The following is a 26724-nucleotide window of genomic DNA, read 5'->3' as shown; positions in this document are numbered from 1 at the left end:
CAACTTTGAAGGTACAAACAAGCTGGAGAAACTCAACAAGACATCTATGAAAGGAAATGGCAACGTTTCGGGCTGAAACCCTTCTTCAGACTGATCGGGGGCGGGGGGTGGGTGGGGGAAAGGGAAAAGGAGGAGGAGCCCGAAGGCTGGGGGATGGCTTTGAAGACAACTTTGAAGCTGGTACAACCACCTGGGTGGGGGTGGGACGGAGAGAGGGGATGACAGGGTTACTTGAAGTTAGAGAAACCTATTGGATCACGGTGGAAATAACAGTTAAAGTTGCTGCAAAGCTGCACTGAGGAAGTGAGCTAAGGTAACAGGGTGTGCATATGGGTATCATTTCCATTGATGTGTTTTGTATGGACAGTGGATAGTGGAGGTGCAGAAACATTTAACAAGCTGGACAGTGAAAGTGGCAAATCCTTTGTACAGCAGAGGGTTGTTTTTAAGGTGAGGCTACACTCAAATATCACTTCATGCTATTTGAAATGCCAGTTTCATGCAAAGCTTTTGATTTAAATTAGTCCTGAAACTGAATGCATTGGTAGCATAGGAACTAGGACCAATCCCTCTGCAACTCATTTTAGTGCAAAAAAAATGCAGTAGAAAGGACTAATGCTGTTGGCCTAATCATGCTGGCAGTGGTGGAAGTGGTGTTTGGCAAGCATGGTTTGCACATGGGCTTTGGGCTTGGCAAGCTATAGACAGCTGAAGCTCTTGGCTTATTGCAAGCCAAGAATTTCACTGCATTATTGAATGTTTGTGTATTTGTTACAGTACGTTATTTTTACGGCTGTATTGTATCTGAGTGAACAAATGTCACGATAACAGGATATAGGATATTGCAATGTGTATGGGGGGGGGGGGGATTCTGGAACAATAGGTTTTATTCTAAAATTGTTTTGGACTTTATAGGATTCTTTAATAAAGCTTTCAGTATAATAGGGAAAATTCTTCCAGGTCATACAGAAGTGTAGGAAGATACTGCAGATGCTGGTTGAAACAGTCCCTGCGGCCCAAATTGTCCATGCTGTCCAAGATGCCCCATCTACACTAGTACCACCTGCCTGTGTTTGGTCTGTCTGTCTGTCTGTCTGTCTGTCTGTCTGTCTGTCTATCTGTCTATCTATCTATCTATCTATCTATCTATCTATCTATCATCTTTTACTAAAACCCTCATCTTGTTTGTTTCTACGCATGTGAATGTGATCCCTGAACTATGCCAAAATGGTACAAGATAGCGCTAAAAATTTTGCACCACCTTAATCACAATTGTCCTGTGGTGGTTTGTGTCAAATTTGAGGAAGGACATTCTTGCTATTGAGGGAGTGCAGCGTAGGTTTACAAGGTTAGTTCCCCAGATGTTGATAGAATGGAGCGGCTGGGCTTGTACACTCTGGAATTTAGAAGGATGAGAGGGTATCTTATAGAAACATATATGATTATGAAAAGGTTTGGACGCGCTAGAGGCAGGATACATGTTCCCTATGTTGGGGGAGTCCAGAATCAGGGGCCACAGTTTAGGAATAAGGGTTAAACCATTTAGAATGGAGATGAGGAAATACGTTTTTTCACACAGAGAGTTGTGAGTGTGGAATTCTCTGCTTCAGGTGGGGACAGGTTCTCTGGATGCTTTCAAGAGAGAGTTAGATAGAACTCTTAAAAATAGCGGAGTCAGGGGATATGGGGAGAGGGCAGAAACGGGGTACTGATTGTGGATGATCAGCCATGATCACATTGAATGGCGGTGCTGGCTTGAAGGGCCGAATGGCCTACTCCTGCACCTATTGTTTATTGCCTATTGCCTATTTTGAACTTCCTGCAGTAGGAAAGATGCCATTAAGCTGGAGAGAGTGCAGAGATGATTTACGAGGATGCTGCCAGGACTCGAGGACTGGAGCTACAGGGACTAATGTAGCTGGGACATGTTGGCCGGTGGACAGGCAAGACCTTTATTTCTTGAAGTGCAGGGGGCTGAGGCGGTGATCTCATAGAGGTGTATAAAATCAGGTGGGGAATAGATAGAATCTTTTTTCGAGGATGGGAGAAACAAGAACTCGAGACCATAGATTTAAGTTGAGAGGGGAAAGATTTAATAGGAACCTGAGGGGTAACATTTGAACACAGACGGTGGAGGGTAAATGGAACAGGCTGCTGGAGGAGGTAGTTGAGGCAAGTAATATCACAACATTTACCAGATATTTGGACATGTCCTAGCTTAGATGGGGCAAGGACAAGTAGCGCTGAAGAGCCAGTTTTTGTGCAGTGTGACACTGCTCAAAGTGGCTGCTACCTTTCCTGCTCTGCGATAGTAAATACATTTCAAAAATTACTAATTTCCTGTTGAGTCCCTTATCCACCCCATCACGAAATATGCTGAGTTCAGGCACTCTGGCACTTTCTCTTTCACCTTGCAGAATATTTTGCGGACATCATTACTTCTGAAAACCAAGTTTCACTCGGTACATTTTTTAGAAAACTAAGCAATTTTCCAGCGTACCTAAGGTTTATGGAAATAGTAATCAGAATGATTTGCTATGCGTGCATCTTTTGCACTACATCCAACAGAATAGTGTCGAAATAAATAGAAAAACCGCTACAGCAAAAAAATAAACATAAGTGCATCAAAGGACATTGACAACATCCTGTACCATCAAAAAATAAATGAGTACAACATGCAATCACAAGTGCAAAACAGAGCATCATATCAGCTAGCATCAATTAAGTAAAAATATCAGGTTATGACATTTCAGCTCTGCTCTTAATTCTCGGTTCCTATAAGGAACTGCATCATCCTGGTGCCCTTTCTACTAATTGAACAGGGACATTTGCAGTTCTTTTCTGCTTTAATTTCATATTTCCAAGCTCTCCTTTTTAGCTCGAGTTGTCCAATTTAATGGAATGCCTTTGATTTATTCCTGCCACGTCATTGAGCAGTTAATTCTCAGTAGCTCAGTGGGACAGGCAGCATCTCTGGAGAGAAGGAATGGATGACATATCAGGTCGAGACCTTTCTTCGGACTGAACTTTCATCTGAACTTACATTCTTCAGACTACGGATCAGTCTGAAGAAGGATCTCGACCCAAAACCTCACCGATTCCTTCTCTCCAGAGATTATGTCAGGTGCCGCCAGTTACTCCAGCATTTTGTGTCTATCTTCGGTGTAAACCAGCATCTGCGGTTCCTTCCTGTACAGTTAATTTGCAGTGCCATCCTGTACAACAGGCTAAAAACTCAGTTATTTTGTAAATATAGAAAGCCACAGAACCTTTGCTAATCTAACCGTTACAGTACAAGCCAGATAAACTGCATTATTACGATTCAATTTCATTTATTTTCCGAATGGGATTACTATGACTTAATTTGAACAAGGCCTTGGGTTGCTACTGTTCATCAGGCATACTCTGTCACAACAGCAAGAAAACAACATGGCCTGTGCATTTGAAATAAATGAACCAACAAAGTGCAACAAAAATGGAATAATGTCCAAGAATAATTTGCAACGACTTTGTGGTGTGTGTCAGCAACATAATTAGCATCCGTGTCTTTTTGTTGCCGAGCAGGCTTTGCCTCATTAACTGCCTGCAGTAAATACAAAACCAGTTGATTCAACACCAAACGGTCTCCCCGGATGAAATATAGAGAGTGATACAGTGTGGAAACAGGCCCTTCAATACAACCTGCCCACACCGGTCAACATGTCCCAGCTACATTAGTCCCACCTGCCTGCATCCCTCTAAACCTGTCCTATCCATGTAACTGTCTAATTGTCTCTTAAACATTGGAACAGTCCTTGCCTCAACTACCTCCTCTGGCAGTGTGTTCCATACACCCACCAACCTTTGTGTGTGAAAAAGTTACCCCTCAAATTCCTACTAAATATTTGCCCCCATCACCTTAAACCTGTGTCCTCTGGTCCTCGATTCCCTTACTCTGTGCATCTACCCGATCTATTTCTCTCATGATTTTATACACCTCTATAAGATCACACCTCATTCTCCTGTGCTCCAAGGAATAGAGTCCCAGCTTACTCACCTCTCCCAATAGCTCAGACCCTCTAGTAATATATCATAGACAAACTCAAATGCCAAATTAAAAATTATATGACTTGAATCCAATGCATTTACCTGAAGTGGAATTTGGACAATGGAATGGGTGGCACAGTGGTGGAGCCTCTGCCTCACAGCACCAGAGACCAGGATCGATCCTGACTACAGGCAAATGTACTCATCATACGTTGCACATTCTCATCCTAATCACTGATATAGACCACAAACCAAAATGTGTCCAGCACTGATCCCTGAGGCACACCACTAGTCACAGACCTCCAGTCAAAAAACAACCACCCTCTATTACCCTCTGTTTCCTTCCCTGAGGCCAATTATCTGTCCATTCAGCCATCTCTCCCTGGATCCCATGCGATGTAACTTTCAGAGCAACCTACCATGCGGAACCTTGTCAAATGCCTCGCTGATACCCGGACAATGTTTGCCCTCATCAGCTTTTTTGGTTCCTTCTTCAAAAAACACAATCAGGTTTGTGACACGACCTCCCACGTACACAACCAAGCTGACTATTCATAATCAGCCCTGTTGCTCTAAATGCATGTATATCTTATCCATGAGCATACTCACTCGTAACTTTCTGAACACAGATTATAGGTACACTGTTCCAGAGCTTCCAGGCTTGTCCTTGCAGCCCTTCTTAAGTAGAGGCACAACATTAGTCCCACTCCAGCAACTCACCCATATCTAATGATGATTCATATATCTCAGCCAAGACACTGCTCCACACAATGTCCTTGGATATATCCAATCAAGTCTGGGAGATTTGTCTACCTTCATACGCAATATAAACCTCCTTGACTATAATACTGACTGTCCACAAGGTATTTCCATTGACTGAGCCTATGTGAGCTCCCGATTACCAAACACATTCACACCCCTACCCATTCCCACACTAACCTTTGTGCTCTGGGCCCCCTCCATTGTCAGAGTGAGGCCCAATGCATATTGGAGGAACAGCACCTCACTTGGGCAGCTTACATCCCAGTAGTATGAATACTGATTTCTCTAACTTCAAGTAACCATTGCTTTCCCCCTCTCTCTCCATCCCTCCCCCGTCCTAGTTCTACTAGTTCCACTGCCCTCCTGATTAATGTTACTGTTTGTGTGTCTCGTTGTCACCTTCCCCTCATCCAACAATGAGCCATTCTACATTTTGATCATTGTTTGCCTTGTTTGATCTGTTGTTTTAATGCCTTATATGCTCCTTGTACCCCTCCATATCTTGCCTCCCTCTCCCCTGTCTCTCAGAAGAAAGTTCTCAACCCAAAACGTCACCCATTCCTTCTCTCCAGAGATGCTGCCTGTCCCGCTGAGTTACTCCAGCATTTTGTGTCTATTCCCAGTCTTTATGTCTTTCTCCGCAGTAGAAACAGAGGATATACTAATTGAAGACCTTGCCCACCTCCTGCGGTTCCACAGAGATGTCCGCTTTGGTTTCTGACAGGTCTTATTCTCTCTCTAGTTACCATCTTCCCCATAATGTACATCACATCTCAGTTTTTTCCTTAATATTATCTGACAGCTATCTACTGCTTCCTGTTTTCCTTCTTAAGTATCTCCTCCAGGGATACACTTGCTCCCATCTGCCTATACTTGTCCCATGTTGTTATGTAGGTAATAGAAATAGTGTTACCTGCCTCTAAGTTAAAGGGGGAGGAGTTAGATATGTGATAATTAGCATATGTAATTAGCATATGTAATTAGTGTCTTGTCATATGTTGTGCAAGTACGCATGTGCGGGGAGACTCAAGGTGGCATCCTGTAGTAAAGAAGCTTGTAAGGTCTTTATTCTGCGCAGAAGGTTAAGGGGGGGACGATAGAGGTCTTTAAAATGATGAGAGGGATAGACAGAGTTGATGTGGACAAGCTTTTCCCTTTGAGAATAGGGAAGATTCAAACAAGAGGACATGACTTCAGAATTAAGGGACTGAAGTTTAGGGGTAACATGAGGTGGAACTTCTTTACTCAGAGAGTCAAGAGTCAAGAGTCAATTTAATTGTCATTTGGACCCCTAGAGGTCCAAACGAAATGCCGTTTCTGCAGCCATACATTACAGACAAATAGACCCAGACACAACATAATTACAATTTTACATAAACATCCATCACATAGCTGTGATGGAAGGCCAAAAAAAAAACTTATCTCTCCACTGCACTCTCCCCCCCCCCCGATGTCAGAGTCAAAGTCAAGGCCCCCGCTGGCGATGGCGATTGTCCCGCGGCCATTGAAGCCACGCCGGGTGGTGCGAGGTCGCACACCGGGTCTTGGTGTTGGAGCCCCTGGTGTGCGCTCGTAAAGTCCCGCAGCCGTTCCAGCCGCGCGGGGCAATGATGTTAGGCCCTGCTCCAGGAGCTCTTCGACCCCGCAACTCGGGCGGGAGAATTCTCCGTTGCAGGAGCCCCGAAAAGCGGTCTCTCTCCAGGGAGCCGTGGGCTCCTGGTGCCGCTGTCCGCAGACCCGCAGCAGCAGCCTCCGACTCAGCAGCAGCCTCCGACTCAGCAGCAGCCTCCGACTCAGCAGCAGCCTCCGACTCAGCAGCAGCAGCAGCAGCAGCAACCGCTCCGGTCTCGGCCAGCCCCGCGACGGCGACGGTGAGTAGCACCTGAGTCCCCGGCTTCCTCCTGTTGGAGGCCGCTCCTCGTTACGGCCTCAACGACAACGGAAACCCGACGAGAAAAAGGTCGGGTCTCCAGTGCAGAGTGGTAGCGGTGTGGAATGAGCTTCCAGTGGAAGTGGTGGAGGCAGGTTCGTTGGTATCATTTAAAAATAAATTGGATAGGCATATGGATGAGAAGGGAATGGAGGGTTATGGTATGAGTGCAGGCAGGTGGGACTAAGGGAAAAAAGTTGTGTCGGCACGGACTTGTAGGGCCGAGATGGCCTGTTTCCGTGCTGTAATTGTTATATGGTTATATGGTTATATGGTAAGATTACTCCCATGTCCGAGCCTTTATTCAAGTGAGCTAAGCATCCCGAATACATAACACATGTCTCCTCCTTTTTCCTGACCAGAGCCACAATTTCTCTTGTCATCCTGGCTTCCTTACACCCACCTGCCTTGTCCTTCACTCTAGCAGGAACATGCATGCCCTGATCTCTAGTCTGTCATCACACTTTTAAAAGCATCCCACTTTCATGACATTCCTTCGCTGCAACCAATCTACTGCAATCAACTTGACCAAGTTCCTGTCTAATATGATCATAGTCGCCTTGCCCCAATTCAGACATGCGAGTCTGCTCTGTCTTTAACCATAACTATGTTAAAGCTAATGGAACAGTGTGGTTGGTCCCATAGTGCTCACCCACGAACACATCAGTCACTTGTGCTTCCCAATTTCCCCAGTGTGGGTCAAGCCTTGCCCTCTCCCTTGTAGGGCCTTCTACATATTACCTGATTACTTGGGGAAACTTTCCTGAACACATTGACAAATTCCATCCCAACTAACCCTTTTGCACTATGACAGTCCCAATTTATATTGGAAAAGTTAAAATCCCCTATTCTAATAACGTATTAATCCTACATCTGCCTGCAATCTCCTGGCACATTTGCTCTTCTAATTCCAGTGGACTATTTGGGGGGCTGCAGTACACTCCCAACTAGGTGACCATGCCTTTCTTATCTCTCAGCTCCACCCATACAGCCTCAGTGGATGAACCATCAGTAATGTCATCCCAGACCACTGTTGTGACATCCTCCTTACTCAATAAACCAACACCCCCTTCTCGTTTACTGCCATCTATGTCTTTCCTTTAGCATCTGTACCCTGGAACATCAACCGAGATTGATCCCTGGGATGGTGGGACTGTCATATGAGGAAAGATTGAAAAGACTAGGCTTGTATTCACTGGAGTTTAGAAGGATGAGGGGGCATCTTATAGAAACATATAAAATTATAAAAGGACTGGACAAGCTAGATGCAGGAAAAATGCTCCCAATGTTGGGCGAGTCCAGAACCCGGGGCCACAGTCTTAGAATAAAGGGGAGTTCATTTAAGACTGAGGTGAGAAAAAACTTTTTCACCCAGAGAGTTGTGAATTTGTGGAATTCCCTGCCACAGAGGGCAGTGGGGGCCAAGTCACTGGATGGATTTAAGAGGGAGTTAGATAGAGCTCTAGGGGCTAGTGGAATCAAGGGCTATGGGGAGAAGGCAGGCACAGGTTATTGATTGGGGCCGATCAGCCATGATCACAATGAATGGCGGTGCTGGCTCGAAGGGCGGAATGGCCTCCTCCTGCACCTATTTTCTATGTAACTCTATCTATGTAACCTGCCAGTACTGTCATTCCAGATTTTTCAGATTAGACAGATTTTTAGTTTAGTTTAGTTTTAGAGATACAGCGCAGAATCAGGCCCTTTCTTCCCACCGGGTCCACGCCGAACAGCGATCCCCGCACATTAACACTATCCTATACCCACTAGGTAGCAATGTTACAAAATTTTGAGATTTTAAAAATCAAGTCTGCAATTTATCCCATCAGATAAAGCATAACAATAAGTTTAATTTGACACCAAATTCACTTTCATATCTCAACTATTAAAAAAGTTATGGCCATTTTCATTGTCGGAAATTAGCATCTTGTTCCCTATTGATTTTCAATGGACATTACAAAAAAGCTGTGATCTTGGACAGTCAAAAGCCCATTTCTTAAGGAAAGATTAACATTTTTAAATAGCCTAAGTGTCCAAAGATTATTCACAAATAATTCACAATATAACATGATTTTTATATCTAATTTACATTAATTTATAGGCCAAATGGAAGGAATTTAGTGTTCAATTGCTGTAAATAAATGCCCATTTAAATCGGCTTTCTAGTGGGTTCATGTGAACGCGCTGGTTTAGAACGTTGACATCGTGCTGGATTAGTGCCCTCAAATGCCGAGGAAAATACTGCGGGATATAAAAAGCCCAAAATGAACTACTCGCTATAGATAACTTTAATTACAGGGTTATATACATGCCCCATTTAATGAAAAAATAAGGTACATACCTTTAATTGTTTGCTTTATGAAACCCTGGGGCTGCGAGAGGTTGCGGAGTGAGATAGTCATTTTAAAATTATTATAACTATTATTCGAGGCCTATAAAACTAATAATACCTTTTGCGACCGGGTCTTGCAGCGATTTTTCGTTAATGATTTACTAGGCTGAACATCTGCGATTAGAACAGCATAGTAAAAATCGCGTTTTAAACCCGCCCCCTCCAAACAGCGCCAAAATCGCGGCCATGGCTGAGGGCAGATTCCCAATGACGATTCAGGTAGGTTTTGTAACATACCTACACTAGGGGCAATTTTTTACATTTACCAAGCCAATTAACCTACAAACCTGTATGTCTTTGGAGTGTGGGAGGAAACCGAAGATCTCGGAAAAAACCTATGCAGGTCAGGGGGAGAACGTACAAACTCCATAAAGACAGCGCCCGTAGTCAGGATCGAACCCGGGTCTCCGGTGCTGTATTCGCTGTAAGGCAGCAACTTTACGGCTGCGCCACCGTGCCGCCCTGGATTCTGTAATGGCTAAAACATCCCACCATATCCATGCCCTTGTCCCACCACCTTACCCATCAAGCCACCAACCCCCCCCCCCCACATTAAAATAGGTGCAATTCAATCCAACAATCCTTCTTTGCCTCCTGCCATACCACTACATATTCTCTCCACTTGTCCCCTGACTTTACATTAGATCAAAGGATTCTAATTCTTTAAAAATGTATTGTACACTAATCACAAATTCTGAGCTATTTAAGTTAACTGAATGCAACCTTCAAGAGCAGCCACCTTACACCAAAACTGGCCAACACATAAATGATGGTGATGATAGACACAACATGCTGGAGTAACTCAGCGGGACAGGCAGCATATCTGGAGAGAAGGAATGGGTGATGTTTCGGGGTTGAGACCCTTCTTCTGACCTTCGCCTTTGTGCCTTTTTCTATGGGAAGGAGTTCTCACCACCCAGTGATGTCCCCTTCTACCACCTCCACCGGTCCTCTTGGACTCTGCTGGACGGCCTTCTACCCTCTCTGGACCTTTTTATAAGTTGGTCTGAAGAAGGGTCTCGACCCAAAACGGCGCCCGTTCATTCTCTCTCCAGAGATGCTGCCTGACTGGCTGAGTTCCTCCAGTATATTGTGTCTTCTGTAGTGTAAACCAGCATCTGCAGTTCCTTCCTGCCCATAAATGATGGTGAATTGTCTTTGTTGTTTGTCTTTTGCACAAAAGTCCGCGAACATTGCCACTTTCATTTCACTGCACATCTCGTATGTGCATGTGACAAATAAACTTGACTTGACTTGACTTGACTTGACTTGAATGCAAACCAATGGAAATAGGAGGGATCAATAATGTAATATGAAACATTTTGGATCAGTGGGCACATACCTACTGCCTGTGGAGCGATGATTTGGACAAATCCTGCTGAGAAGGTTATGAGAACAACAGGGTACGTCACCCAGGCTAAGTATTGAAGGAAGACATTGTGGCCCAACCCACCGTACATCCATTTCTGAGCTATGGAAGCAAGCAGGAAAACAAAAGTTCAACACATGTTTAATGCATTCATGGATAAGCTATCTTTAATTCTGATCTTTACCTTGCTAGATGATGATCAGCATAACACATTTGTGAAATTTCAATAACACCTGTACATTAATAAAGTATTTTGGCTGCCCTGTTTAACACAGAGATAGGTTGAATAAGTTAGATCTTTATTCTCTGGAGCGCAGAAGGTTAAGGGGGGACTTGATAGAGGTCTTTAAAATGATGAGAGGGATAGACAGAGTTGATGTGGACAAGCTTTTCCCTTTGAGAATAGGGAAGATTCAAACAAGAGGACATGACTTCAGAATTAAGGGACAGAAGTTTAGGGGTAATATGAGGTGGAACTTCTTTACTCAGAGAGTGGTGGCGGTGTGGAATGAGCTTCCAGTGGAAGTGGTGGAGGCAGGTTCATTGGTATCATTTAAAAATAAATTGGATAGGCATATGGATGAGAAGGGAATGGAGGGTTATGGTATGAGTGCAAGCAGGTGGGACTAAGGGGAAAAAAGTTGTTCGGCACGGACTTGTAGGGTCGAGATGGCCTGTTTCCGTGCTGTAATTGTTATATGGTTATATGGTTATAACACGCTTCACAAAATTGTTCCAGTCATTTGTCAGCAATTGCTTTTGTAATGTTTCATTTTCCTGATTAACAATCATATATTCCTCAACATAAACCTTTGCAAGGCAAGCGTTTGATCTGCTGAGGAAAGACACGGCAATGGGGCATCCAACTGGCAGGCAAGGTGCAGGACTGTGGGAGATTGTTGTTTCCTCTTCAAAGGTCGATTAGAGTTGGCCAGCAGCCATTTTGAGTGGATGGAAGGGATTTTCGAAAAACCGTCGGGAGAGTGGAGAGAGAAAGCGGATTGAACCGTAGCTTTGTTTCAAGCAACGGAGGGACATTTGAACAGCAGGACAACCTCAGGATTATCCGAGGTATGAGAGTGTTCATGGATAAGAGTTACAGTGAGGTGGTCGCGACTAAGGTACAGGCAGGAAATAGACAGACAGAGTCACAGAGTCTTAGAGCTTGGAAACAGGCCCAACTTTGGCCCAACTTACCCACACCAGCCAACATGACCTATATCTACTAGTCCCACCTGCCTGCATTTGGTCCATATCCCTCTAAACTTGTCCTATCAATGTTCCTATTAACTGTTTCTTAAACGTTGAGATAGTACCTGCCGCAACTACCTCGTTTGGCAGCTCGTTCCATACACCCACCACCTTTAATGTGAAAAGGTTATCTCTCATGTTTCGTTCCCCCCCCCCAACACCCCTCACATTAAACCTATGTCCGCTGGTTATCAAAGTCCCTACTCTGGGCAAAAGACTCTATACGTTTACCTGATCTATTCCTCCCATGATCTTGTACACCTCTATAAGATCCCCCCTCATCCTCCTGCATTCCAAGGAATAGTCCTATCCTGCACAACCTCTCCCTATAGCTCAGGCCCTCGAGTCCCGACAACATCCTCGTAAATCTTCTCAACGCCATTTCCAGCTTGACAACATCTTTCCTATAACATGGTGCCCATAACTGAACACTCTTAATGGGGCCTCACCAAGATCTCATACAACTGCAACATGACATCCCAAATTCTATACTCAATGCTCTGACTGATGAAGGCCAATATGCGAAAAACCTTTTGACCACCGAATCTACTTGTGATGCCCCTTTCAACAAACTATGTACCAGTACTCCTAGATCCCTCAGCTCTACAACACTACCCAGAGCCCTACCATTCACTGTGTAGGTCCTGCCCATGTTAGACTTCCCAAAATGCAACACCTCACGTTTCTCTGTATTAAATCCCGTCCTCCCACATGCAAGTTTATAGGTTAATTGGCTTCTGTAAATGGCCCCTAGTATGTAGGATAGAACTAGTGTATGGGTGATCGTTGGTCAGCATGGACTGAGTGGGCCGAAGGGCCTGTTTTCACGTCGTATAACTGCACTAAACTAAAAGCTGTCAAGGTATACAACGGTATGTAGATCAGCTACAGAAATGGATGGAGAAATGTCAGGTGGAGATTCATCCGAGCAAGTATGAGGTGTTGCACTTTGGGAGGTCAAATGTAAGAGGAAAATACGTACAATGCATTAGGAAAGTATTCACTTTTCCACATTTTGTTACATTACAGCATTAATTAAAAATTGAATACATTATTTTGTTTTTAATCATCAATCCACACATAATACCTCAGAATGAAGAAGTGAAAACAGGTGTCTAGAAATTGTTGCCAAGTAATTAAAAAGAAATATCACATTTACATAAGTATTCAGACTCGTTGCTATGACACTCAAAATTGTTCTTCGGTCCATCCTGTTTCCATTGATAATCCTTGAGATGTTTCTACAACTTGATTGGAGTCCACCAGTGGTAAATTAAATTGATTGTACATGATTTGGAATGGCACACAACGGTCTATATAAGGTCCCACAGTTGGCAGTGTATGTCAGAGCAAAAACCAAACCATGAAGACAAAGGAATTGTCCATAGACATCCGAGACAGGATTGTGTGGATACGCAGATCTGGGGAAGGATATAACACAATTTCTGCAGCATTGCAGTGCAGTTGCCTCCGTCATTCTTAAATGGAAGAACTTAGGAACCACCAGGACTCTTCATAGCACTGGCCGCTCGGCCAAACTGAGCAATCGGGGGAGAAGAGCCTTGGTCAGGGAGGTGACCAAGAACCTGATGGTCACTCTCCAGAGCTCCAGAGCTCCAGAGTTCCTCTGTGGAGATGGGAGGACCTTCCAGAAGGACAACTATATCTGCAGCACTCCACCAATCAGGCATTTATGGTAGAGTGGCCAGATGGAAGCTGCTCCTCAGTAAAAGGCACATGACAGCCCACTTGGAGTTTGCCAAAAGGCTCCTGAACAAGATTCTCTGGTCTGATGGAACAAAGATTGAACTATTTGACCTGAATGTCAAGCAGAATGTCTGGAGGAAACCAGGCACTGCTCATCACCTGGCCAATACCGTACCTACGGTGAAGCATGGTGGTGGCAGTATCATGCTGTGGGGATGTTTTTCAGCAGAACAAATTGGGAGACTAGTCAGGATCGAGGGAAAGATGAATGGAGCAAAGTACAGAGAGATCCTTGATGAAAACCTGCTCCAGAGTGTTCTGGACCTCAGACTGGGGCGGAGGTTCACCTTCCAACAGGACAACATCCCTAAGCACACAGCCAAGACAACGCAGGAGTGGCTTTGTGACAAGTTTGTGAATGTCCTTGAGTGGCCCAGCCAGAGCTTGGACTTGAACCCGATCGAACATCTCTGGAGGGGCCTGAAAATAGCTGTGCATCGATGCTCCCCATCCACCCTGACAGAGCTTGAGAGGATCTGCAGAGAAGAATGGGATAAATGACCCAAATACAGGTGTGCCAAGCTTGTAGCGTCATACCCAAGAAGTCTTGAGGCTGTAATCACTGCCAAAGGTGCCTCAACAAAGTACTGAGTAAAGGGTCTGAATACTTCTGTAAATGTGATATTTCAGTTATTTCTTTTTAATTTTTAATTACTTTAAATTTCTAAACACCTGTTTTCACTTTTTTATTATGGGGTATTGTGCATAGATTGATGATAAAAAAAATGAATTTAATCCATTTTAGAATAAGGCTGTAATGTAACAAAATGTGGAAAAAGGTGAAGTGGTCTGAATACTCTCTGAATGCGCTGTATACAATTAATGGCATCACCCTTAACACCCTTCTACACTTCTCCAAAGCCTCCATATGTTTTCTATGGTGTGGTGATCTGAACTGTACACAATACACCATGTTTTAAGCAGCTGCAATATTCTGATCTATACTCTTCTGCGTCCTTCCCCGCAATCCATAACCACCAATTTTCACGGCATCTGCAATATGACAGTAAGGTTCTATTTTTAGATTCAGCCCAAATCATTCACTTCCACGATTTTCAGCTTTATAACCCCATCCTGATAAGAGCCAATGTGTTCTTTCAATGGCAATGAAGTTATTAAATTGTTGAATTTTGTAGGTTATAATAACTACAACGGACAAATGGTCATGCTCTCCCTAATCAGAGAAATTATCTCATTGCATTTTTACATTCCACGTGACATTTTCATTTCTCCTGCACTGCCATTATTTAAAAACATTATTCATAACCCTGAAGTTACACATACCTTAGTGGTGCATGGGTCATTTGAAGTTAAACTCATTCAAGCAGAACATTTTCAAAACATTTAATAACATTGCCCGATTTATGCAAAATTTCAAAAGCGGACACATTTTGAGCCTATTTTAGGTGGCTATTGTGTACATAAGTCATAGGAGCAGATTAGGCCATTTGGCCCATCGTGTATGCTGCTCCATTCAATCATGGCTGATCTACTTTTCCCTCTCAACCCCATTCTCCTGCCTTCTCCCCGTGACCTTTCAAATCCTTATTAATGAAGAACCTGTTAATTTCTGCGTTAAAAATACCCAATAACATGGTCTCCACAGCCATTTGTGGTCATCTTTATCAATTAACCAGAGGAATTCTACAGAACACACTCCTTAACCTCCTGAAAGGAAGTGATCTTATACTACATAGAAGACAAACAAAAATGCTGGAGAATATCAGCGGGAGAGCCAGCATCTATGGAGCGAAGGAATAGGTGACGTTTTGGGTCGAGACCCTTCTTCAGACTGAAGAATTCACACAATACTTAAAGGTATCTTGCAATCAACAGAATAAGCAACACGGTGAAAGATTTCTCACATTTTGCTTATTTTTGTCACGACACAGGGCAGATTCATTCCTAGCTACGGGTGCTGTCTGTACGGAGTTTTCCGTTTTCCCCGTGACTGCGTGAGTTTTCTCAGGGTGCTCCAGTTTCCTGCCATATTCCAAAGACGTGCAGGTTTGCAGCTAAATTGTCCCCAGCATGTAAGACAGAACCAGTGTATGGGGTGATCGCTGGTCGGTGCAGACACGACGGGCCGAAGGGCCTGTTTCCATGCTGTCACCAAAGCTGGTGCAGAAAGTGCCCCTACAACTCGCTTGGTACAGTATATGCCGACTCTTAGAACAATTCAAACAATCCCATTACCCTTCAGATTTTCTTATAACTTATTTTCACTCACTAGCCCATCAACTCGACCCTTCCTTCCCCCCCATTTCTGGCCCTCTACCTATATCAGGGGTAATTTACAGTGGCCAATTCACCTCACAGCTTGTCTCTGGCATGTGGAAGAAAACCAGAGTGTACACAAGTGGCAAATGATCTGAGGTAGAAAACCCCAGACGGAAGGTCAGAACCATACGTGGAGCTGACAGGAAGCATCACGTTGAATGGCAGTGCTGGCTCGAAGGGCCAAATGGCCTACTCCTGCACCTATTGTCTACTGTCTATTGGCCATTGTGTCAACACTCACATGCTCAATGCTCACAAGGTGACAAAGGAGACAGATTTTCTTTAGAGATATAGCATGGAAACAGGCCCTTCGGCCCAGCATGGTAGGCTGGTCCAGAAGATATAAGGGATTCACGATGGCTTGGTTGCATGGATTCAGAACTGGCTCATTCACAGAAAATAAGTGGGTTGTGGTGGAAAGACGATATTCTGGCTGGAGGTCTGTGACCAGTGGAGTTCCGCAGGGATCTGTGCTGGGAACACTGCTGTTTGTGATAGATATAAATGAACTGGACATAAATGTAGATGGGTTGGTGAGGCCGTTTCCTGCTGACATCAACATTGGAGACATTGTGGACAGTGAAGAAGGCTGTCAGAAGATACAGAAGAATTTAGACCAGTTACATAAATGGGTGGAGAAATGGCAGATCGAGTTTAACCCATGCAAGGTTGAGGTGTTGCACTTTGAGAGGGTGAATGTAAGGAGAGAGTATACAGTTTCTTAATGACATTGAAGTGCAGAAGAACGTTGGAGTCCAAGTTCATAGCTAACTGAAGGTGGCAGCACAAGTAGGTCAGGTGGTAAAGAAAACGTATGGTGTGCTTGCCTTCATTGCCAGGGGCATTAAGTACAAGAGGCAGGAATACATGATGCAGCTTTATAGGACTTTGGTTATGCTGCATTGCAGGAAGGATGTGCAGACTTTGGAGAGGGTGCAGGCAAGGTTTAGACAATAGATAACAGGTGCAGGAGTAGGCCATTCAGCCCTTCGAGCCAGCACCACCATTCACTGTGATCATGGCTGATCATCCACAACCAGTACCCCGTTCCTGCCTTCTCCCCATATCCCTTGACTCCGCTTTCTTTAAGAGCTCTATCTAACTCTCTCTTGAAAGCATCCAGAGAATTGGCCTCCACTGACTTCTGCAGCAGAGAATTCCACAGATTTGGTTCTGGACTCCCCCAACATCGGGACCATGTTTCCTACCTCTAGCGTGTCCAATCCCTTAATATTATGCTTCAAAAAGATCACCTCTCATCCTTCTAAATTCCAGAGTATACAAGCCCAGTCGCTCCATTCTATCAACATATACCGCCCTCCCGGGAATTAACCTTGTGAACCTACGCTGCACTCCCACAAGAGCAAGAATGTCCTTCCTCAAATTTGGAGACCAAAACTGCACACAATACTCCAGGTGTGGCCCTGTACAACTGCAGAAGGACCTCTTTGCCTTTATACCCAGCTCCTCTTGTTCTGAAGGCCAATATGCCATTCGCTTTCTGCTGTACCTGCATGCTTACATTCAGTGACTGATGAACAAGGACCCCCAGATCCAATTATACTTCCCCTTTTCCCAACTTGACACCATTCAGATCTGCCTTCCTTTTATTGCCACCAATGTGGATAACCTCACATTTACCCACATTAAACCTGCCCCAACTTGTCCAAGTCACCCTGCATTCTCACAGCATCCTACACACAGTTCACACTGAATGCTGCCTGAATTAGAGAGTTTCAGCTACAGGGAGGTTGTATAGACTTGTAGACAAAAGTGCTGGAGAAACTCAGTGGGTGAGGCAGCCTCTATGGACCGAAGGAAATCGGCAACGTTTCGGGCCGAAACCCTTCTTCAGACTGATGTAGGGTTTGGGGGGAGGGGGGGGGGGGAAGAGGAGGAGCCAGATGACTGAGGGAGAGTTGATAAGGAGAGGAGACAGCAAGGGCTACTGGAAATTGGAGAAGTCAAAGTTCAAACCGCTGGGGTGCAGACTGCCCAAGCGGAATATGAGGTGCTGCTCCTCCAATTTACGGTGGTGTTCACTCTGGCCATGGAGGAGGCCCAGGACAGAAAGGTCGGATTCGGAATGCGAGGGGGAGTTGAAGCGCTGAGCCACAGGGAATGTCGGAGGTTGGGGGAAGACTTTAGTTTAGTTTGGAGATACAGCGTGGAAACAGGCCCTTCAGCTGACGTGTCCGTGCCAAGAAGCTTGTGGCTAAGGGGATCAGGGGGTATGGAGAGAAGGCAGGTACGGGATACTGAGTTGGATGATCAGCCATGATCATATTGAATGGCGGTGCAGGCTCGAAGGGCCGAATGGCCTACTCCTGCACCTAATTTCTATGTTTCTATGTTAAGAATGATCACCCGTACACTAGCTCAATCCTATACTCAAGGACAATTACCAGAAGCCAATCTACAAACCTGCACCTCTTTGGAATGTGGGAAGAAACAGGAGAATCCAAAGAAAACCCATGCAGTCCCAGGAAGAACGTACAAACTCTACGCCAACAGCACCCGTAGTCCGGATCAAGGTGAGGCAGCAATTCTACTGCTGCGCCACTCTGGCACCCTCTTTATAGATGTAAATACAATTATGAGAGGCATAGATAGAGTAGACAGTCAGGACCTTTTACCCAGGGAGGAAATGACTGACATTAGAGCGCGTAGCCATTAGGTGAGAGGAGGAAAGTTTAATGGAGATGTGTGGGGCATGTTTTGTGAGGATCTTGAACGCATTGTCAGGGGTGGTGTTCAAGGCAGATATAATAGTGGCTTTTGGATCAGCACATGAAGTAGAGGGATATGGATCATGTACAGGCAGATGAGATCAGTTTAACCAGGCATCACGTATAGTAGAAACATTGTGGGCTGACGGGTCCATTCCTGAGCTGTACTGTTCTACGTTCTGTGAAAAGCTGAGCTGGAAAATCAACAACGTATTTCAGAGGAGTTGTTTCTATGGAGTTTAATGACTTTCATTCGCCATCAGTAGTAATGTTGTGTCCTTACCTTGCAAGCACATTGCAATGGCAAAGTCCATGGCCCAGCTCACCAAAGCCATCAACAAACCCAGCAAAATCAGGAAAATCCAATCTTCCCCGACTTTTGAGATAAGGAATGTTTGACATCGCACGCTCAATACTGCAGACAAAAGAAAATAGGCAATTGTTATGGATGAGGTCATTTGTAATCATTGACTGAGATATCATTTGTCAACTAGGCAATAGGTAATAATGTTTTTATTAAACAGCACGGTGGCGCAGCGGTAGAGTTGCTGCCCTTACACAGTTTACAGCGTCACAGACCCGGGTTCAATCCTGACTACGGGCGCTGTCTTTCCGGAATTATGAAAGGACTGATGGTCTCCCTGTGACCGCATGGATTTTCTCCGGGATCTCCGGTTTCCTCCCATATTCCAAAGACGTACAGATTTGTAGATTAATTGGCTCAGCGTAACTGTAAATTGTTGCTAGTGTGTGTAATATCGTGTTAATGTGTGGGGATAGCTGGTCGGTGTGAAATCGATGGGCTGAAGGGTCAGTTTACGCACTGTACCTTTAAACTAAACTAAAACCTGCACGTTCAGTAGCTTCCACATCATTTCACAATTATGTTACAAGCTGCAAGAGTAACAGGCCACTCAACAACTCTCAAAGGGAATAGTGTTCCGATGTCATCAGGATTTCCAGCAGGGTCGTAATCAGATCAGATACCAGGACAACATTTTATTCCAACTAGACACAAAATGCTGGAGTAACTGTGGGACAGGCAGTTTCTGTCCCGCTGAGTTACTCCAGCATTTTGTGTCTACCTTCGATTTAAACCAGCACCTACAGTGCTTTCCAATATATTTAGACGCTTTTCAAAAAGAACACACTGAATCTATCAGTTACAATTTCACAGTTGTTCATCTAGATTATCTGCCAAAAACACTGTGTTGATAATAACCTCTAAATGTGCTGTTCAGGTCCAGGACAATGACAGGTTGGTGAAGTGGAACTGAATTGGAATATTTTGCAGCAACGAATCACTTGCACATCTGTTCTCAGGTCAAGTAGAGAAGTACCTAGTACCGTTTCACCTAGAAAAGGGTCATATTCACATCATTTGGCAAGGCTACATACTCTCCACATACACAATGCATTGCATTCTTGTCTGCACTTTGAGATAAAGTACAATATCTGCACCCAAAGTAAGCACTGAGCAATCGTGTACAAAAGCGTGTGCTGACGTGGCGCTGACGTACGAGAAGCCGAAGCAAAGAAGTTGAAGCCAAAGAACCGAATGGAAACGAGGCCGAAACGCCAATACACCGAAAGAGTCTGAAGATGAAACGCCAACGAACCGAAAGGATGGGAATCCTAAATGCAACCCGAAAGGATGGGAATCCTAAATGCAAACTAACCGAAAGGGCGGGACGCCTAAAAGCCAACGAACCGAAAAGTTGTGTCGCCTAAAAGCAAACTTACCGAATGGCCGCTCTGCCGAAACGCCACCTACCCGAAAGGCGGCGCCGCCTACAGGCCAAAGGACCGACTGCCGCTCAACAGAAAAGTCCAATAACGGACAGGACGTTGGAGGGGGCAGGACTTGTCAGCGATTGGTCCAGACCTCCGCGCCCATCACAACACTGTGAAGGGATAAACATTGTCCCAAATCTCCGCTCCACCCGACCCACAGCCCGTGGAGGGTGCCCGTGGGAGAGTGGGGGCTGTCCTGAGGGATGCACACCGTCGACCGCTTTCAACTTGGTGCTTGGTTCAGATTGCCCAGTCACCTACAGCTTGTGTGGGAAAATGAACCCTATGCTTCCGTCTCCCCCTTCTCTCTCCCATCTTCTCTCTCTTCCCCCTCTCTCTCTCTTCTCTCTCTCCCTCTCTCTCTCTCCCTCTCCCTCTCCTCTTCTCTCTCTCTCTCTCTCTCTCTCCTCTTCTCTCTCCCCTCTCTTTCTCTCTCCCCTTCTCTCTTCCCCTCCTCATTATCTCTTGCCCCTCTCTTTCTCTCCCCCTCTCTCTCTCCCTTTCTCTCCTTCTCTCTCTCTCCCCCCCCCCCCCCCCCCCCCCCCCCTATTTGTGGCCCATTATCTGCTATTTGCACGTTATCAGTTTATTTGTTTATGTGTGTATATATTTATATTGTGGTATATGGACACACTGATCTGTTTTGTAGTAAATGCCTATTGTGTTCTGTGTGCTAAGCAAAGCAAGAATTTCATTGTCCTAATCGGGGACACATGACAATAAACTCACTTGAACTTGAATTTCTCTTTCTCCCCTTCTCTCCCCCTTCTCTCTCTCCTCCGTCTCCACCCGCGGGAGTGTCCCTCAGTCACTGACCGCGATGCACCACCATCGGACCCCAACCCCCACATCAGGGTGATTTCCCCCCCTCCGACCCCCGGACTTTGACACCCACACCAGGTGATTCACCCCGGTCGCGGGGACAGACGTTTTATTTATTACCGTCTCGGTGCTTGCGGAACGCACCCAAGCTCTCACGCACAAAACAGGCAGCATCTCTGGAGAGAAGGAATGGGTGACGTTTCGTGCAGAGATGGTTCTTCAGAGTGTGTCTGAAAGGTCTCGACCCAAAACACCACCCACTCCTTTTCTCCAGAGATGCGGCCCGGTGAGGCCGCTGTCACACAGTCACTCAGCCATTGAGGCTGCTGTCACACAGTGACCCAGCCGGTGAGACTGCCTCCACACAGTGGCAGAGCTGGTGAGACTGCTGTCACACAGTGACCCAGCCGGTGAGACCGCTGTCACACAGTGACCCAGCCGGTGAGACTGCTGTCACACAGTGACCTGCTGTCACACAGTGACCCAGCCGGTGAGACTGCTGTCACACAGTGACCCAGCCGGTGAGACTGCTGTCACACAGTGACCCAGCCGGTGAGACTGCTGTCACACAGTGACCCAGCCGGTGAGACTGCTGTCACACAGTGACCCAGCCGGTGAGGCTGCTGTCACACAGTGACCCAGCCGGTGAGACTGCTGTCACACAGTGACCCAGCCGGTGAGACTGCTGTCACACTGTCACACAGTGACCCAGCCGGTGAGGCTGCTGTCACACAGTGACCCAGCCGGTGAGGCTGCTGTCACACAGTGACCCAGCCGGTGAGGCTGCTGTCACACAGTGACCCAGCCGGTGAGAACGCTGTCACACAGTGACCCAGCTGGTGAGCTGTCACACAGTGACCCAGCCGGTGAGGCTGCTGTCACACAGTGACCCAGCCGGTGAGACTGCTGTCACACAGTGACCCAGCCGGTGAGACTGCTGTCACACAGTGACCCACACAGTGACCCAGCCGGTGAGACTGCTGTCACACAGTGACCCAGCCGGTGAGACTGCTGTCACACAGTGACCCAGCCGGTGAGACTGCTGTCACACAGTGACCCAGCCGGTGAGACTGCTGTCACACAGTGACCCAGCCGGTGAGACTGCTGTCACACAGTGACCCAGCCGGTGAGACTGCTGTCACACAGTGACCCAGCCGGTGAGACCGCTGTCACACAGTGACCCAGCCGGTGAGACTGCTGTCACACAGTGACCCAGCCGGTGAGACTGCTGTCACACAGTGACCCAGCCGGTGAGACTGCTGTCACACAGTGACCCAGCCGGTGAGACTGCTGTCACACAGTGACCCAGCCGGTGAGACTGCTGTCACACAGTGACCCAGCCGGTGAGACCGCTGTCACACAGTGACCCAGCCGGTGAGACCGCTGTCACACAGTGACCCAGCCGGTGAGACTGCTGTCACACAGTGACCCAGCCGGTGAGACTGCTGTCACACAGTGACCCAGCCGGTGAGACTGCTGTCACACAGTGACCCAGCCGGTGAGACTGCTGTCACACAGTGACCCAGCCGGTGAGACTGCTGTCACACAGTGACCCAGCCGGTGAGACTGCTGTCACACAGTGACCCAGCCGGTGAGACTGCTGTCACACAGTGACCCAGCCGGTGAGACTGCTGTCACACAGTGACCCAGCCGATGAGACTGCTGTCACACAGTGACCCAGCCGGTGAGACCTGTCACATAGTGGCTCGGCCATTGAGGCAGCTGTCACACAGTGACCCAGCCGGTGAGACTGCTGTCACACAGTGACCCGGCCATTGAGACAATGTTCATGCCTACACACTGATGTGTTGGACACGGGGGTCTGGACCAATCGCTGACAAGTCCTGCCCCCCGGCAATGTCAAGTCCGTTATTGGACGTTTCTGTTGAGCGGCTGTGGGTCCTTTGGCCTGTAGGCGATGCCGCCTTTCGGGTAGGTGGCATTTCGACAGAGCGGCCATTCGGTAAGTTTGCTTTAAGGCGACGCAGCTTTTCGGTTAGTTTGCATTTATACATCCCATCCTTTCAGTTAGTAGGCGTTTCATCTTCGGACACTTTCGGTTTATTGGCGTTGCGGCCTCGTTTCCATACAGTTATTTGGCTTCGACTTCTTTGCTTCGGCTTCTTGTCTGTTGGCGCCACGTCCAGGTACCGTACAAAAGACGGTGGTCAATCTTTTCTGATATTATTAGTCCTGTATGATCGGTTCATGTGATGACTATTTTTCTCTTGTGGCACCATTACAAAGCCACTAATCAGACCCCTGATCAGAATGTATGAGATCATAAGTGATAGGAGCGGAATTAGGCCATTCGGCCCGTCAAGTCTCCTGCGCCATTTAATCATGGCTGATTTATCTCTCTCTCTCCTAACCCCATTCTCCTGCCTTCTCCCCATAACCCCCAACACTGATTTCTGATAAGGTTCCAGGGTGATATGGTAAAGTTGTATTCTTTTGAAATGACATTACCAGTGGATGGAAAATGAACCAGCGCAGAGGGCACTTCAACATTCCACCAAAGGCTAGGCTGGAATAACAGGTGCAGTCTGGTCTGCCAAAGGCACCTCCAACAGTTAATAACCTCAGTGGTTACAGGTTATCCATCACTCTTGCTGGATCAATATGCTCCATTCAAAAATATGGCTCTTGAACCAATCTGTCTGTTGCTATACAAAAAACAAAGTGCAAGAGGAACTCAGCAGGTCAGGCAACATCCGTGGAGGGAATGGACAGGCAATGTTTCCAGACATTCCTTCTTGAAAGTGCAGGAATGTGGGAGAAAGCTGAGAAAGGTGTGGGAGTGGGGCAAAGCATTGGCAACAATGGGTGGTGGGAAGGGGGATTGTTGTTAGATAGGTGGAGTAAGCAACAAAGACTAGATATGAAAAGGAGACGAGGGTGACATAAGGAAAAAGGAGAGATGAACAAACGCTCAATGTGGTATGGGTGGAAAAAGGCAAGGGGGGCAGGGGAGTGAGAAAAGGAGGTATAAAAATGGAAAAATGAGATTTGGCTATGGGAAATGAGGGAAAGGAGGAGGGGACAGGACCAGGGTGACCAGGGTGGTGGGCATGGTGGAAGAAACGTGTGTGCACTGAGGTAGTGGAGTGTATTATGTGAAATTGTAGAAGTCATTGTTCATGCCATTGGGTTGTAAGCTACACAAGCAAAATATGAGATGCTGTTCCTCCAGTTTCCATGTGGCCTCAATCTGGCATTGAAGGAGGCCCAGGACTGAAAGGTTAATGTGGGAATGGGAAGAAGAGTTAAAAATGTTAGCAACCGTTGCTCCAAAAAGCCTTGGTGGACAAAGCATGTGTTTGATGAAACAGCCTCTTTGTCGACAACTCGTTCTCACCGATGTACAGGGAACCACATTCGGAGCGGTAATGTTGGAAGACATGCGTGTGAACCTTTGTCTCACCCACAAGGGGCTACTGGTCCCTGGATTGAAGTGAGAGCAGAGGAGTGGATGCCACTGCTACACCTCCTGCAGTTGCCAGGGAATTGCTCAGTTTGGGTGGGAAAGAATGAGCAAACTAAGGTGTCGAGGACAAAAATCGTCTCTATGGAAGGCAAGGCAAGGCAAGGCAACTTTATTTATATAGCACATTTCATACACGAGGCAGACTTCACATAAAAACATGTCATACAATAAAATGAAATAATAAAATGAAATAAAATAGAACTAAAAGAAAAGAAAAGCAAAATTAAAAAAATAAAAGTGCAAAAGTTAAAAGTGCAATGTAGTTAAGATTTAGCTGAAAGCTAAAGTAAACATAAAAGTTTTCAATCTTGTTTTAAAAGTGGTCAAAGTTGAGGCAAGTCTTAAATCTTCAGGAAGTTTATTCCAGCTATTTGTTGCATAGTAACTAAATCCTGCTTTCCCATGTTTTGTATTTACTCTGGGAATTACTAACAGATTGGTTTCAAGTAGAAAGGGGTACGGATGGGTAAATGTGACTGGTGGTGGGGTCACACTGAAGGTGGTGTAAACATCAGAGGATTCAATGTGATGGATGTGAAGGCTGATGAGGTGAAAGGTGAGGATCAGAGGAACACTATCCTCGTTACCTCTGGGAGAAAGGCGGGGAAGCGAGTGCAGAAATGTAGGACACAGAGGAGCCACAGGTGAGATGAAAATCCACAGGAGCAAGGGGGTGGACAGGGGGGGTGGACAGGGGCAGGGGGGTGGGGGGCTCTACACGAGCTCAGCAAGACTGGGTGGACAGGTGAGCCAACATGACTGCAGGTTTTTAAGCCCCTTGAGAACTGCATGGTACATATTATTCTGCTGAAATTCACTGATAAATCACAAAAAACAATTAAGAGGCCCTTTATGTATGTGACACTCAGCACCTGTAAAAAGACCGTACACACAAATGCTGGAGAAACTCAGCGGGTGCAGCAGCATCTATGGAGCGAAGGAAATAGGCAACGTTTCGGGCCAAAATTCTGAAGAAGTCTGAAGATGCTGCTGCACCCGCTGAGTTTCTCCAGCATTTTTGTGTACCTTCGATTTTCCAGCAACTTCAGTTCCTTCTTAAACACCAGCAAAAAGATCAACGGGCACAAAGTGGAAACTAATCCACCTTTTGCTAATGTATAGCATATGAAGCCCATTTTAAATGTCCAGAGGAGTGAGTATGACCTGAAAAATGTATTAGATTCTTACAAATGGGCATTCAGTCAATTAGCATGGAGTAAATTAAAACATGCCAGAGGACCTAGTGTGGAAATGAAGGAACAGAAATTGTCGCAATTTGATGATTGACAAGAAGAGATGTTACTTGCTGCCAACTATGAAGACAAGCTGGAAATGGTACAGAGAAGATTTACGAGGATGTTGTCGAGTTATGCTTGTACCACGACGTAAACAGAGTATATCTTTAATCTGTACAACAGCAGCAACAGCAACACCTCGTGTGTAAGCCCAGGCAACTCCCTAACTGCCCACACCCTGGGTTCCAGTCACATCCGGTTACTGGAGCCTGGCTTCTGGCACACAGGGTCCTAGTGCCCCTCTGCTCAGCCTTACACTATTATTGCATAATACCACAGATGTTGTCAGGACTAGATAGTCCCAGCTATGGGGAAAGGTTAAGTAGGATGAGGGGTGATCATATATAGGTGTATAAAATCATGAGAGGAATAGATCGGGTCGATGCACAGAGTAGGTGAATCGAGGACCAGAAGACATAGGTTTAAAGTGAGGGGAAAGATTTAATAGGAATCTGAAGGGTAACTTTTTCATAAAAAGGGTGGTGGGTGTATGGAACGAGCTGCCAGAGGAGGTAGTTGAGACACGGACTATCCCAACATTTATGAAACAGCTAGGCAGGTGCATTGACTTCAGGCAGGTTTGGAGGGATATAGACCAAACGCAGGCAGGAGGGACTAGTGTAGCTGGGACATGTTAGGCCAAAGGGCCTGTTTCCACGCTGTATCACTCTATGGTTCGAGACTATGACACCTCCCTGTAGAGAGATTTTGTCGGCTCTGTGACATAGACAATATGACAATAAACAATAGGTGCAGGAGTTGGCCATTCGGCCCTTCGAGCCAGCACCGCCATTCAATGTGATCATGGCTGATCATCCCT

General features: G+C 46.0%; 1 protein-coding gene across 2 annotated transcripts in view; it reads right to left on the bottom strand.

Annotated features, from left to right (window-relative positions):
* LOC129703182 (chloride channel protein 2-like) overlaps window positions 1-26724 on the bottom strand; it is a 496183-nt gene that overhangs the window by 269296 nt on the left and 200163 nt on the right. For both annotated transcript variants that reach the window (XM_055645357.1, XM_055645358.1), the window contains exons 3-4: window positions 18790-18921; window positions 10453-10581 (exon numbers count right to left, since the gene is read on the bottom strand). In XM_055645357.1, coding sequence (XP_055501332.1) covers window positions 10453-10581; window positions 18790-18921 — 261 coding nt within the window. The remainder of the gene's footprint in view (window positions 1-10452; window positions 10582-18789; window positions 18922-26724) is intronic.

Source organism: Leucoraja erinacea, chromosome 14 (genome assembly GCF_028641065.1).
Source record: "Leucoraja erinacea ecotype New England chromosome 14, Leri_hhj_1, whole genome shotgun sequence".
Classification (NCBI taxonomy): domain Eukaryota; kingdom Metazoa; phylum Chordata; class Chondrichthyes; order Rajiformes; family Rajidae; genus Leucoraja; species Leucoraja erinaceus.
This window is presented reverse-complemented; position numbering and strand designations above follow the sequence as displayed.